General features: G+C 28.6%; 1 protein-coding gene across 1 annotated transcript in view; it reads left to right on the top strand.

Annotated features, from left to right (window-relative positions):
* The window catches only part of LOC129969608 (origin recognition complex subunit 1-like), a 38179-nt gene that overhangs the window by 5704 nt on the left and 19284 nt on the right, over positions 1-13191 (top strand). The window contains exons 3-5 of the mRNA XM_056084253.1: positions 1414-1586; positions 9607-9817; positions 12144-13101. Of these exons, the coding sequence (XP_055940228.1) occupies positions 1414-1586; positions 9607-9817; positions 12144-13101 (1342 nt within the window). The remainder of the gene's footprint in view (positions 1-1413; positions 1587-9606; positions 9818-12143; positions 13102-13191) is intronic.

Raw genomic sequence — 13191 nt, 5'->3', positions numbered from 1 at the left:
TTTCCATTATCAGGTTTGTTTCATTTTAAAAATTCCATCCAAATGTTTTTCTTTTGTTTAATTTAGCTTAAAATTCAAAAGTCGACAAATGCATTATTACTCATTGTAGTTAAAAAAAAGGACTGGTATTATTATTGTGAAATGCTTGAATTGACATTTGTTTTTTCTTATCAAATTTTTTTAAATTTTTATTTAATAAGGATATTGTAAAAGGTTCATATGTTTTTTTTTTTGTTTTTTTTTTGTACTGCTCTTTTACTCTTTATATTATAAATTTGGCAATATCGCATTACACACCAATTATCTGAAATCATATATAAAAAATATAACCAGTAAGCCAGCTAGTTGCCTTTGGCGACTGATCTCTATTAATTGTAAAGATAAATGTGCATTGTGGTGATCTATATGCCAGACTGTTTGACCTACATCAACCAAATGCTCCAGTCCCAATAATCCCTGTTTATATGGCTTAGTTCTATGGTAATGGGTTGACAGTCTGTAGTTAAGTAAAGTGATCAAACACTTCACATATATATTTTAAAGGGCAGAAATTTGCACTTTGGAGATATTTTAATCAATTAAAGAATGCTGTTTTCATGCTGATTAAAATTCTGTTGCTCTTACCTCTGATATAATTGTAAGAATAACCACAAAATGCTCATCCGAATACATTAGAATAAATCTAAATCACTGCAGCAGCATTGGTGGGAGCTATGGTTGAGTCTAATGGCCATCACCGATCACGATACAATCCTTCACTTGTTAAATATGTTCCATCATATATATTGAATTGCCAACTGCACACCATTTCTGTAACTACCTGGCTGACAAGAACAGCCTTCTAAAAAAATATGAGCTATATATTTGTCAAATTTGAAATATAATAAAATTTTGTCTGAAATTATTAATAAAATTTTAATTACAGAAAAAAATTAAAATTTTTAGCAATTGTTAATCCTAACAAACCAACTGATTGCCAAATGCAACTAGTTTATATACATAATTACACACTAATAGATATTTTATATATGAATAATAAATTGAAAATTAATGATTATTTATCTTAAAAATAAATATTGTTATTTTACATCACTAAATTCTATTCTTGTTATTTTACATCACTAAATAGAATTTATTTAAATTAGTTTATCAACTTATCACTTTGTCTAAACTTTACATGAAATTTTTTTTAAATAATGGATATTTTTCTGGAATAAAGAAATAACATTCTTCATAAATTTTCTTGATATCATTGTTTGTCTGTAAAAATTACATTGTTCTTTAATGATAAGCAAGTCCTTTTCATGTCTTAGAAAGTATTTTTGTATAAAAATTGAGTTTTGCAGGGTATAATTATTTTTTGTTATTGAATTTGTTATTAGATTTATTTATGTATTTTTTTAAAAATTGCAGATCATCCTGTTGAACCTCATCGAGCAATAGTTCAGTGGTATTCACGTCTATCAGAACTTCCTATTTATACTCAGAAAAAGATTGACAAATTTTACGAATGGGAAGTTTTTGAAGAAAATCGGCCTAATTGGTCAAATGACATTGATGCAGATACCATCTTTAATAAGTGTGTTGTAAGTATATACCATTATGTCTATTAATTTTAATTTTCTTTTCTCATTTATGTATGTTCTCAGGCAAGCCTTTGTTTTATTATTAAAAATTATTTAATTTAAAACATATGGCTTAAACTGTAGATTGTAAACCATTGATGACTCAAAACTCAGAAATAATTAGTATTGTGAAAAACTTTTTTATTGAATGATAAATAACTTAATCTTTATTTAGACAAGTTTTTTAATTTCAAAGTCAGGCATAAAGTTTGCTGCATGCCAAACAAATAAATAATGAACATACAATATAAGTTCCTCGTGATTTTGTTAATTGAATAAGTGACTTTTAAAGCAGATGGATTTCTATTGAGCCTTATAAAAGTGTAATCAAATCTTAGTAATAAGGATCTAAAGAAAGCAAGTAAGGAGGGGAAAAGAAATTAGGAAAGAAGTTGCAAATCTTGGAGATAATCTATTAACTGAAGCTGTCAAATTCTAGCCCAAACTTCACAGAGAAAAATTTGCTTTTTACTCTCAGGATTATATAATATTATATATTTCATACTGAAAATAGTTAGTTTTTAGATCAGAAATTTTTTAAATATATTTTTGCATTTTCTTTGAATGATTAAGATTTTATTTTAACTTGGTTTTCTAAGAAGTAATGAAGGAAAGCAAAACATTTTCCAATATCAAAGTATCTGATACTGAGATGACTTTTGAACCTCTGGATGTTTGGATGCTGTTTTTTTTATTTGCTTATATACATAGGATATTTCCAGTGTCAAAATGGATCAGCATTTCAGGATGTGTTGCATTTGCATTTCTAATTCTTACCCTATCATGCCTCTTGTACTACACACTAATTTGCAGGATGTTGCTGTTCAAGTCAATATTAAGACTGTCATAATGACTTGCTGTGCATGTTTGCCTTTGCATGATGTGATTTTGTAGAAAAAAATTAATAAATCAACTTCCTGAATTTTTTATTTTGCTTGTTGCTTTTAATGGACACAATACCTTGTGGAGATATGATAATACTAACTTTGTGACAGGCAGATTGAATAATTAATTTCTGATTATTATCTCTGCCCTGTTAAATAATGATGAAAAGACATATTTTCGTGAACCTACTCATACATTTCAATCTTTAGGCCTTGCCAATAGGTTTTCAAACTCTGTTGCCACTTAAATTTATCTGATTATGATCTTTACAAAACTGAAAACTTTCTTATTTCCATTATCCTTGCTGATATGTTAAGAGGTAAGTATTGATTAAGAGATAAGTAAGATAAGACATCTATCCGTCTATTTATTCCAAAGGGCTGGAGCTGTTTTAAGTAAAGTAGTAACAATCATTGATGCAGTGGTTGATTCTTAGGAATCTTTGAAGCCTTACAGGTTACTGAGACAATACTTCATGCACCTGATGTTGTGATTCCAAAGATTTCTAAAAAATCTCATGAGCTTCCTAAGCCTTGATGGATTGATGCCTGTCATCAAGCAAAGAAGGTTCAAAATATACAATTGGATATTTTTAGAAAACATTTAACCACAAAAAAATCTTGCTGCTTTTAAGTATTCATTGGCATTTTCTTGTAAAGTTTGAAGCAAAACAGAATATGGGATTTAGTGCGTGTCTCACTAAATCTACTACATATAATAAATATTTATGGGGGAAAAAGTAAAAGCTGCTAATACTGTATATCAAGTATTTATTTTGCTGATATTAAAAACTGATGGTTCCAACTATCCACCATCAGCAGATATTGCCAATATTATTAGTAAAATATTTTCCAAAGTGGTTAGCTTAACCTGTAATAATTCTACAGTTATAGGCATTAAAACCTGCTGAGCAACAACCAGTTAACTTTAAAGCATTCCAGACATAAATGTGTTATTCTGTCTATTACGAGATAGAATGTGTATTATTAGCTAAGGTTACAAAGGAGACTGTTTGGATTAAAAATGTAAGAAATGAGTGTAAAGATTTAAATGTTGAATTTTCAGAACTACCTTTACAATATTGTGATGACTAAGCTGCAATAAATTTTCCGTATTCATCTGTTGGAAATCAAAGGACAAAGCATATTGATATGTTTTCGCATTTCAAGAAACTTAGTCGAAAAGGTCTCTCTAGATGTATAATATATCAATATTAAAAATAATAGGGCTGATATATTTTCTAACCTGTTATCTAAAGATGCAATAAATAATTTGTGTAGCCAGATTTTTAGTGCTTTTTAATTGGTAAGTTGTAATGAGATCTTGTAAATTTTGATCTTCTTGCATGTTATTGCACATTTTTACATTAGTTGTAAAAAAATGTATTTCTTTAGTATATATATAAAATATAAGGAAATTATTTGCATGAGATGGCCACTTGTTGGAAATTAAGATTCTATCTATTCCTTTCAGTATTTTATTACCACTTTTCAACGATTCTATCTCATTAAGGGGAGAGACGCGGAAGGATGAGCACATTTTCGGAACTCGTCATTCTTTGACCTTGATTTTTGCCCTATTAGATACTTTTTTTATTCAAATTTTTCCATGTGTATGTGAATATCATGTCGTTTCTGACCATATTATTTTAATTCAGTCTGCTAGTAATCTGAGTTTATTTTATTGTTAAATGTAAACATCGCCTTCTTTCATCTTTCCCCTCACCCCTATTTTGACGAATTAAACCCATCCCAATGCATGAGCAAAAGCACGGAGGGTTTTAGAATCCATTGTCAAACAATACCTTCATTCAAATTGTATCTTCTTGTGTACATGATGCCATGATTTATGCCTAGACTTTTGGTTGGGCTTGATGTTGTGCACGAATATATATTTAAGGCATGTGTCTGGTATTTCTGTTTTGCTAATTAATTATTAGTTAATTTTTCATTTGTTTATTCATTCTTTAGCTGACTAAATACATAAGTTGACTTGATTATGTCTTTAATTGAAGCCAAGGTACTGGCTCTTAATTTTGTTTCACTGAAAAATAATGATATTTTTTGATTCATTGATTTCATTTCCTGGGCCCTTACTTACTCAAATTTGCTAAAAATATCATCCATCGGTCATCGATTTCATCACCAGAAATATCGATGCAATATTATTTTGCACTAGATATCCTTTACAGTATAATTCTGTCGGCAGTTGATTTTTGGAATGACTTTATAATGCTCATTCAATTACCATCCCTCTCTTCTCTGAATGCATGACACCTCTCATTTCTAACACTCAACTTTTAGGTACAAGAATACTGACTATTAATAATTTCTACTTTATTTCCTGGAATACACCATTCATTTCAGTCCCTTTTCATTGCTCTCAATAAAGATCATAATAATACATATTTACTTCAGCGATTGTTCCTTACTCATCATTTTCAGTATAATAATTATAAACTAGTCTTTACAGATGGATAAAAAACATCATGAGGTTTCATCATGTAGATTTTGACATGATTAAGAATATCTCTTGCATGCATATTTTCCCAACACTGTATGCTAGAAATAACTGCGGATGCACTATGGAGTCATCTGTCATAAATTTTGAATATTCATGACAACATAAATGTTTTGCAATAATTACAATGTTTTTATTGTTCTTGTTCCATTATTATAGAAATCATGGAACATCTATCATTACTAATAAACAAATATTTTGATATAATATTTTTTGGAGTAATCAGCTCTATAGAAATCCAAGGCAATGAAACTGCAGACTAGGCATTAAAATTAGCTTCAATATTTCTCCTATTCCGTGTTCCATTTTGTGATGCTTTAAAGTACATCAATTGATATGCCTATGGGGGGGAGGGGAAATGGTTATAGGTTTAGGACAAACTAACAACAAACTGCATGCCATTCAACCAATTGTAAATATGTGATCAATTTTGCCAAGCTGATGCATGAATCTAAGATTAATTTGTCTTGTCATAGGACACACAGAAACGTTTGTTTTTTTGGAAAATGAGATGTCACTTCTCTGAATTGTTGCTTGTCTATTCTATTACCCATATTCTGACCTAATGTTGCAATTTTACTCCTAATTGATTGTCTCACTTTCATTGATCTATTTAAAACTGCAAGACTTGGTTGTTTAGGAACTTTCAGAATTTTTCAAGCCTTTTTTTTTTTTTTTACAACATTTAAAATTTTGGATTCTTTTATCATTGTCCCAAACATGCTAAGTCACAGAGCCTTTTATCTTTTGACATTTGGACAATAGTTCTCTAATCAATTTACATCGGTGTAAGTCTGGATCATTAAGAATCACTTTGTGAATGGCTCAACTTGTCCTAAATTAGATCTATGCCCTAAAACCGTACCCATAACTTCTTCCTACGTTATGCGACTTATGTTCTGACAACCAGACAAACAGACCTCTAAAAATTGATTTCATTCAAAATTTGATATAGAAATCGACAAAACTAATATAAAGACCATATATAGAATTCCATTATTCTAAATCAAAGTATTTTTTAGTTCACGTAGTTACAAAGCAACAGGCATCTATTCAAAAATCTGTTTTTCTGATTAAAATTCTGACCTGGAAATTCTTCAAAACTGTGCTATCAAATTTTTTGGCAGTGATTTCTTTTTGTATACGAGAAAGTAATAAATGGAGCAGCAATTAGGAATGAAATATCCACTCCTTCAAATTAAAGCGTAACTTTAAAAAGAAATGATAAAAAAAAAACTGAAAGGTCACCAATTGTATAGAATTGCAATATCGGTCCAAAAGTTCAATACCAGTATTTGGTATTTTTTAGTTCTTAATACCGGGATACCAGTTTTAATACCAGTAGTAGAAATTTTAGAAAAAGAAAGAAAACACAGGTTGTTTCTTTGTTTTATTTGCCAGTTACAGTATATAAAGAATCACACACACAAATAAAAGAACATTTTATTTATTTAAATCACAAAAAAGTGTAAATATCACTATTCAGTCTGTGGTACTATTACAAATTTATGAAATGTGATCTATAAATACATAGTGCATCAATTGTACTGTCATTAAGCCTGGAACATCATTTTGTGCAAAAATTATCAGCTGTCAAAAACGCTCTTTCGGCATCTATGCTAGTTGGTGGTACTGTTAGCAATGATTAATATACTTTTTCCAAGTATTTATTTCTAAATCCCTCATCTTCAAATAAATCAATTTCTTGTTGAATGGTTTTGATATAGCTTATTTCTGTATTGTAATTTGGTTCGTTGAATTTTTTTTATTTATCACTAATTCTAATTTTTGTTCAAGAGACAATTCCTTTTCACTATCGACATTGGTGTCATCATAATCTTTGATAACTGTACCGTATTCTTCTGAATGTTGATAGGTTTGTAAGTAAAAAATTTTAAGAAAATTTACTATAAATTTGATCAGATTTGAATTGGTTAATATCTTTTCTTCTTTTTCATTTTCATTTTTAAAATCATTATAATTATGTAAATACCATAAGGCATTTTCTATTTTGGTATGCCTTTCTTCTGTGCGACTTTTCAATGTAATATATAATTCTTCAGATAGTTATGTGCACTGTTCTTTCAGTGACTGCAACATGAAATTTATTGTTGGATTAGCTGTTAAGAAATTAGAATCGCCCCGACATAATGCCTCAATGGCAGTTTTATTGGAAGTAGAGCTAATACAGTTGTGGATATTAAGTTGAATTCACTATCTGAAAAATTAATTTGCTGGATTAAGTCGATTATTGCTTTTTGGATTGGATTTCTCAGCTTCATATTCCATCATTAGGAGTAAACTGTTCCAACGTGTTTTAGAATCTAATATTAACATATATTCTGTTTTATTTTCAGTTAGTATATATTTTAGTAATATATCCTTTTTTATAAGGAAACATTTAAATATCTTAATAATTTTTTGAACTTTATAAATTATAGGAAGCAATTCTTGATATGTAAATATTTCATTCTCATTAGCAATATCTTCTTCACAAATTACATTTTCATTATCTTCATTGTCCATATCACTTTCACTCTCTTCAAAGTCGGAATCCGAAGCTTCTATATCCACAGTATTTGGATTCTTCTGTTCTTTATTTTTTTGGTATAATACATCTATTACTTCTAATAGAATTCCATGAGCATAGCACAATTGCTGATTTGCATCAATCAACTTTCCAATTTTTTTCAAAATTGTTGCTTCATCAGTTGTTATGGATACAATATCTTCTTTCAGGGATAATTCATGTTTCGCTAATTTAGATTTAATCACTTCCACACATTTTTCGGCTGACATAATTCTTGAGACATGTGTAAGTCCTATATTCTCAAAAAAAATTTCTGAATGAATATTTATATTTAAATAGCATCTATTTCTTACACTTGTTCATCCATCAAACGTAAGACTAAATTTTTCACCATTTACTTTTAACTGTATTAGCTCGTGTTTCAAAGAATTGCGAACACTGTTACTGTAGTTTATAACAGTTCTTCTTATAGTGTTTATCGATTTTGGTAGATTTTTAAAACCTCTGGCAGATAGTAATTTAGTAGAAGTTTCTTTCAGGAATAGTATGCAGAAAATTTTGCATAATATCATTAAATATTGTGACCAAAAAGCAGAAAATGGGGAATTAAAATATTCCTGAAAAAATTTAATAACATATAAAAAACGAAATATTTTAATATAAAAAGATCATTATTATTTTGTAAAAAAATTATTACAAAATTTTAAGAACAGAAATTTTTTATTTATTCTTTATAATTTACTGTTTATGTCCCTTATATTAAATAAATGTTGCTCTGAAATGTTTTACTGTACATTAGTACCTTTTTCCTTCTGTATTACTAATTATCTGTAATGTTTACATCTCATAAAACCATGAGTCTTCATTGTTAAATGTAAACATCTCCTTTCATCCTTCCTCTCACCCCTATTTTGTTGAATTAAACCCATTCTAACGCATGTGCTAAAGCTCGGAGGGTTTTACAATCTATTGTCAAACAGTATTTTATCACTTCTCTTGATTGTATGATACAACTTTGCATTCACAGTCTGATTAATTTCGCCCGTTAGACATAAAAACAGAAACGTATATTATTTTGCTATGTTAGCGATCCCTGAACATATAGTGGAGACAATTTTAAAAATTTCTAGTAAATACCGAAAAAATGGTATTTAAACTTGTGAATACTGGTATTACAAAATTGTACAAATTGCTCAAAATACCGGTATTGCAATCCCTAATTGCAATGAAGCACAAATTTATTTTTTTAGGATTAATTTTTTGTTCCTATTTTCTTTTTCTTTGCTAATTAAATTGTTTGAAAGTGCATGTTTATGTGTGTATGTGTATCTTATTTATGTCCAGAATGATTTGAAATGGTATTGGAGGTTTTGTATAGTTATAAATTAGAATATATCACTTAGAAATATGCAGTAACTGAATTTTGATGCTCCTCATTACTATTTTTTGCAGCCTATGTCTTGCATACTTCTTCGTTAATTTTCGTTATTTATTTCCCAATTTCATTTATCATAAACTCTTAAGTATTGAAAACAAAACATATGAGATTAAAAATGAAAACAATAGAGTTTATTATTTTTTAAGAGAGGGCTACAGTCCCAATGAACATTTGCAACTATAAATGTGGTTGTATATTACTATATGAAGGTCACACAAATATTTGGATTGCACTATGTTTTCATTTTTCAATATATTTGCAGCTAAAAACTAATTATAATTATCTTGAAAAGCTTGTAATTATTTTGAATTATTATTGGCATTTTAGTAAATTTTTTAAAATTACTGCTCTTAGTTATTAAAGGGGTTGTAAAATTTTGATATGTTTATATATATTATGAAAATTGTGGATAAATAAATTTTTGAATGTGCTTAATTTGTTCATTACTAAAATGTAACTATCTGGATAAGTCCCAGTTTATATATTTTTGCATGTATTTTTTGAAGGTGAGTATGTATGTTTCCTTCATCTAAAAATCTTTTTATTCTTTATATTTATGAAGACAAATTTAATAATTATTGCATTCAATTTCCTTTTCTGTCTTAAAGGTAAAAATTCTTCCAGATGATGCGAATTGTCAATTGCTTGAAGAATGCAGTGAAATTGATACAATTCCAACATTTTTTTGTCGATATAAGTATTCTGGAAATAAGCTGATACCCGTAATGAAAAGTGTTGAGAATGCTTCATCATTTCAAAACAGTAATACAACTTATGAAGATGATTCAAAGAATGAAATTTCCAGAAGAACCAGAACAAGTAATTTTTATCTGATTTTTTTTTTTTTCTCCCCTAAATCGTTTTTTTAAATCATTTTGTAAAAATCCTTTTATAATTTTATTTCATAAGATTCATAAGCTGTTTTTTTTATATATATATATTTCTGTTCTTGATAATTTGTCTTATTTCTGTTTGTACTATTAAAATAATTTAACTGTGGATCAAGAAAACTCTCAATAGGACTTCTGTCAGCTTCTCCAACTTCTGTTCAAAAAGTAGTAAACAAAATAAATTTGACAAAAGGAATTCATGAAAATTGTTAATAATTGTTTTTTCTATTATTATTTAAAATTATTTTTAATGACTTTAGACTAATAGCAATGACTTTTTAGTGAAAATGATATAAATATACTTTACGACAAGAAGTGGTTACAGTAGAAAAAGCTTTGAAAACTGGTTTTAAAATATGATCAGACTCTAATATATTGTTTTGGAGCAATTGTTTCCCTTGAACAACCTATTCAAGGGATTTTACTGCACTGTATTGAATTGTAGTTAATTGTTGAACGTAATTATATTAGTCGATAGTGCAAATTTTCATATGAGGAGATTTTAACTTGAATCTATAAATCTTTAATGATCACGATTTATTTCATAGTGTTCTTTAAATGTCCACATCTTCCTCCTCTCTCTTTAGTTTTGGTAATTTCAGAAAAATTGGCTTTGGACATAGTTTGCAACGATTTTTATTATAATGAAATTCTAAAGAATACCATTGCTTCTTCAAATTAGTGAATCATGTTATTTTAAATTGAAATTGTGTTAAAAAATACTTTATTTAATTTAAATTTCAAATCTTACAGCAAATCTTAATTAATTGAATGAGATTCTTTATTTCAGTTTTATTAAATTAAATTTTGAAGCAATGTAATTTATTGCCTTATGCTGGCTTCAAAAAATATTTAGAAAAACTTATATTTGTTAATTTCATTTTATGTCTAATTACAGAACTTTTTAAGGAATTTGCTTCTGTTATTTATGAAAAATAAGACTTGTTAAAGCATTTTCGTTTTTCATTGTAAACTATGTAATGACATTTTTCTGTAATCTTAAAAAAAATAATTAGAGTAAAAATTATTTTACATAGGTTAAAAAGCAATTTTTTAAAAAAATTTCAGAACATTATGCATTTAAAAATGGGTTCACATGAGGCCAACTATATTCCACAATAGAAGGCTACGTCTACTTCAAGAAAGTAATTTGACAGTAATGGGACAATGGCAGACTGTTGTCCGATTGGGACAACCATTTACCTTTGTCTCGCCGACGTTGTCTCAACTCTTCACACAAGGACAATACAGGGACAACAGCAGAGAGACAACAATTGGCCTTGTGTGAACCCACCTTTACTAAGCTTCAGAAGTGAGAAGTAATATGTTTATACTATAGGCAGATTTTTTTTAGTCTGGCCATTTTTGAATGCTGCTATTCTTTTCTATTAAAAAAGATGATCTAAGAAACTCAATTAGATCATCGCATCTAAATAAGTTCTATCGTCAGTTTTGCCATTCTTATAATGATGGCTGTTCCGGAATGCATTAGTTCATAGCTTTATAAGACTGTAAATAAAATTACTAAATATAAGGAATTAGTGTAGGAGAACATTTACACTTTCTGTCTCAGTGATGGTGAATCTTATTTGTTGTTGCATAATTACAAATCAAATACAAAATATTTGGTCATGCTATGCTTATACATAACTATCCATATTTTCAGGAGTGATATGTCCATCTAAATAAATTGATAATCTTTGGATTTTAAGAAATGTTGGAAACAATTGTAGTTTTTTATTGTTAATCTCCTAAAAATTGATTTAATTTTCTGGTATAGAGAGTTTTATCATTTGAATTATTATTTTCATGCTTTCATTAAGGCCCCCCCCCCCAAAAAAAAACCCGACTTGTTTTCAAAATTTCAAACAAGGAAACAGTGTGCAAATATAGAAATAAATATTACATTTTCAAATTACAATTAAAATTAATTTTTTTTAAAAAATTTTCTTTAGAAACTATTTATTATTATAAAACATAAAACATCCTATGCTTAGATTTTTTTTTTTTTTTTTTTTTTTTTGTTAAAGTGCTTAAAAGTATTTAAATTTTTGCAGCATTTTCTCACTATGCACCCTAAACAATTTCTCTTTGGAAGTCAATTTTGCTCTCTACTTTTTTACTTCATAACTTTAATTATAATTGCTCAATAATGGTATTTCAAGCAATAAAGTTTGTGGGGGTAGGTAAAACATGCATTGCTGTTTATTGAAATGTATGTAATTCTAATTTTTATTGTTTATTTCTTTTAATAGTTTCTGAGAAAGAAAGATATTTTGCAATACCTACTGGCACTCCTGAATTTCCAAAAGTCCTCATCAGGAAAATTGATGACAGACTTCTAGAAAGTCCAAATGTGCGAATAATTGTGGCCAATCCTAATGCGAAAACTGTAGAAGATGTTGCTGATACATTGAAGCGAATCCTTTTCCTTGATAGTCAAGAAACATTTGACAAACGTCCTGTAATCCATTCATTAAGGGTTTCACAAAAAGAATCTGATGATGAAGACTCCATGATTACTAATCTATCCAAAGATGTGCCCAAAAAATGTGAATCTGATGTAGGTCTATCAAAGCGAGTTTTACGGAATACACCACAAAGAATAAGCTCCTTCAAAGATACTGAAGTCAACAAAAAAATAAGTTCACCTAGAATGAAAAAGGCAAAATCATCCTCTTCTATTCTAACTGAGAATTTTATAAATACACCTTCACCAAATATGTCAAAAGGGACAAGAAGAAAGTCTATGAGATTAGGTAATAACAGCGCATTATCAGCTGTTGCTGATACTTATAACATATCATCTCCAAATAAGAAAGCAAAATCACGAAAGTTTTTTGATAATCATCAGAGACTAATATCAACTGATGGCAAAACCATTGAAAGTGCATGTTCAAATTACACATCCAGTATGAATCAGGAATTAAAATTTGTTGTTGAGGAGAAGCAGGCAAACTCTACTAGCCATGGAAATTCAAATTGCACACCTTCTCCAAATAAGAAGTCAAAAAGGCAAGGAAGACAACAAATTGTTTGTCCTAAGCAGAAATCGATAATTGTGAGTGATGCCAAAAACTCTGCAAGGACAGTTTCAACAGCTATGATGGCAAAGATGACTGGAAGTGCAATGCAATTTTCTGATGATCAGGAAATTGCTATCACTCGATCTGGCAGAAAAGTCAAGCGAGTTGACTATTATTCTCAGCTATGGTAAAAAGTTTCTTTTTCTTTTGCCATTTTTTTTGAATGACATATTCAAAATTATAATATACTAATTAGTTGTTTGTAATTGAAATTCGG

The sequence above is a fragment of the Argiope bruennichi genome, chromosome 5 (genome assembly GCF_947563725.1).
Source record: "Argiope bruennichi chromosome 5, qqArgBrue1.1, whole genome shotgun sequence".
Lineage (NCBI taxonomy): Eukaryota > Metazoa > Arthropoda > Arachnida > Araneae > Araneidae > Argiope > Argiope bruennichi.
Note: the sequence above shows the minus strand (reverse complement) of the source record. Positions and strands in the feature narration are given on the sequence as shown.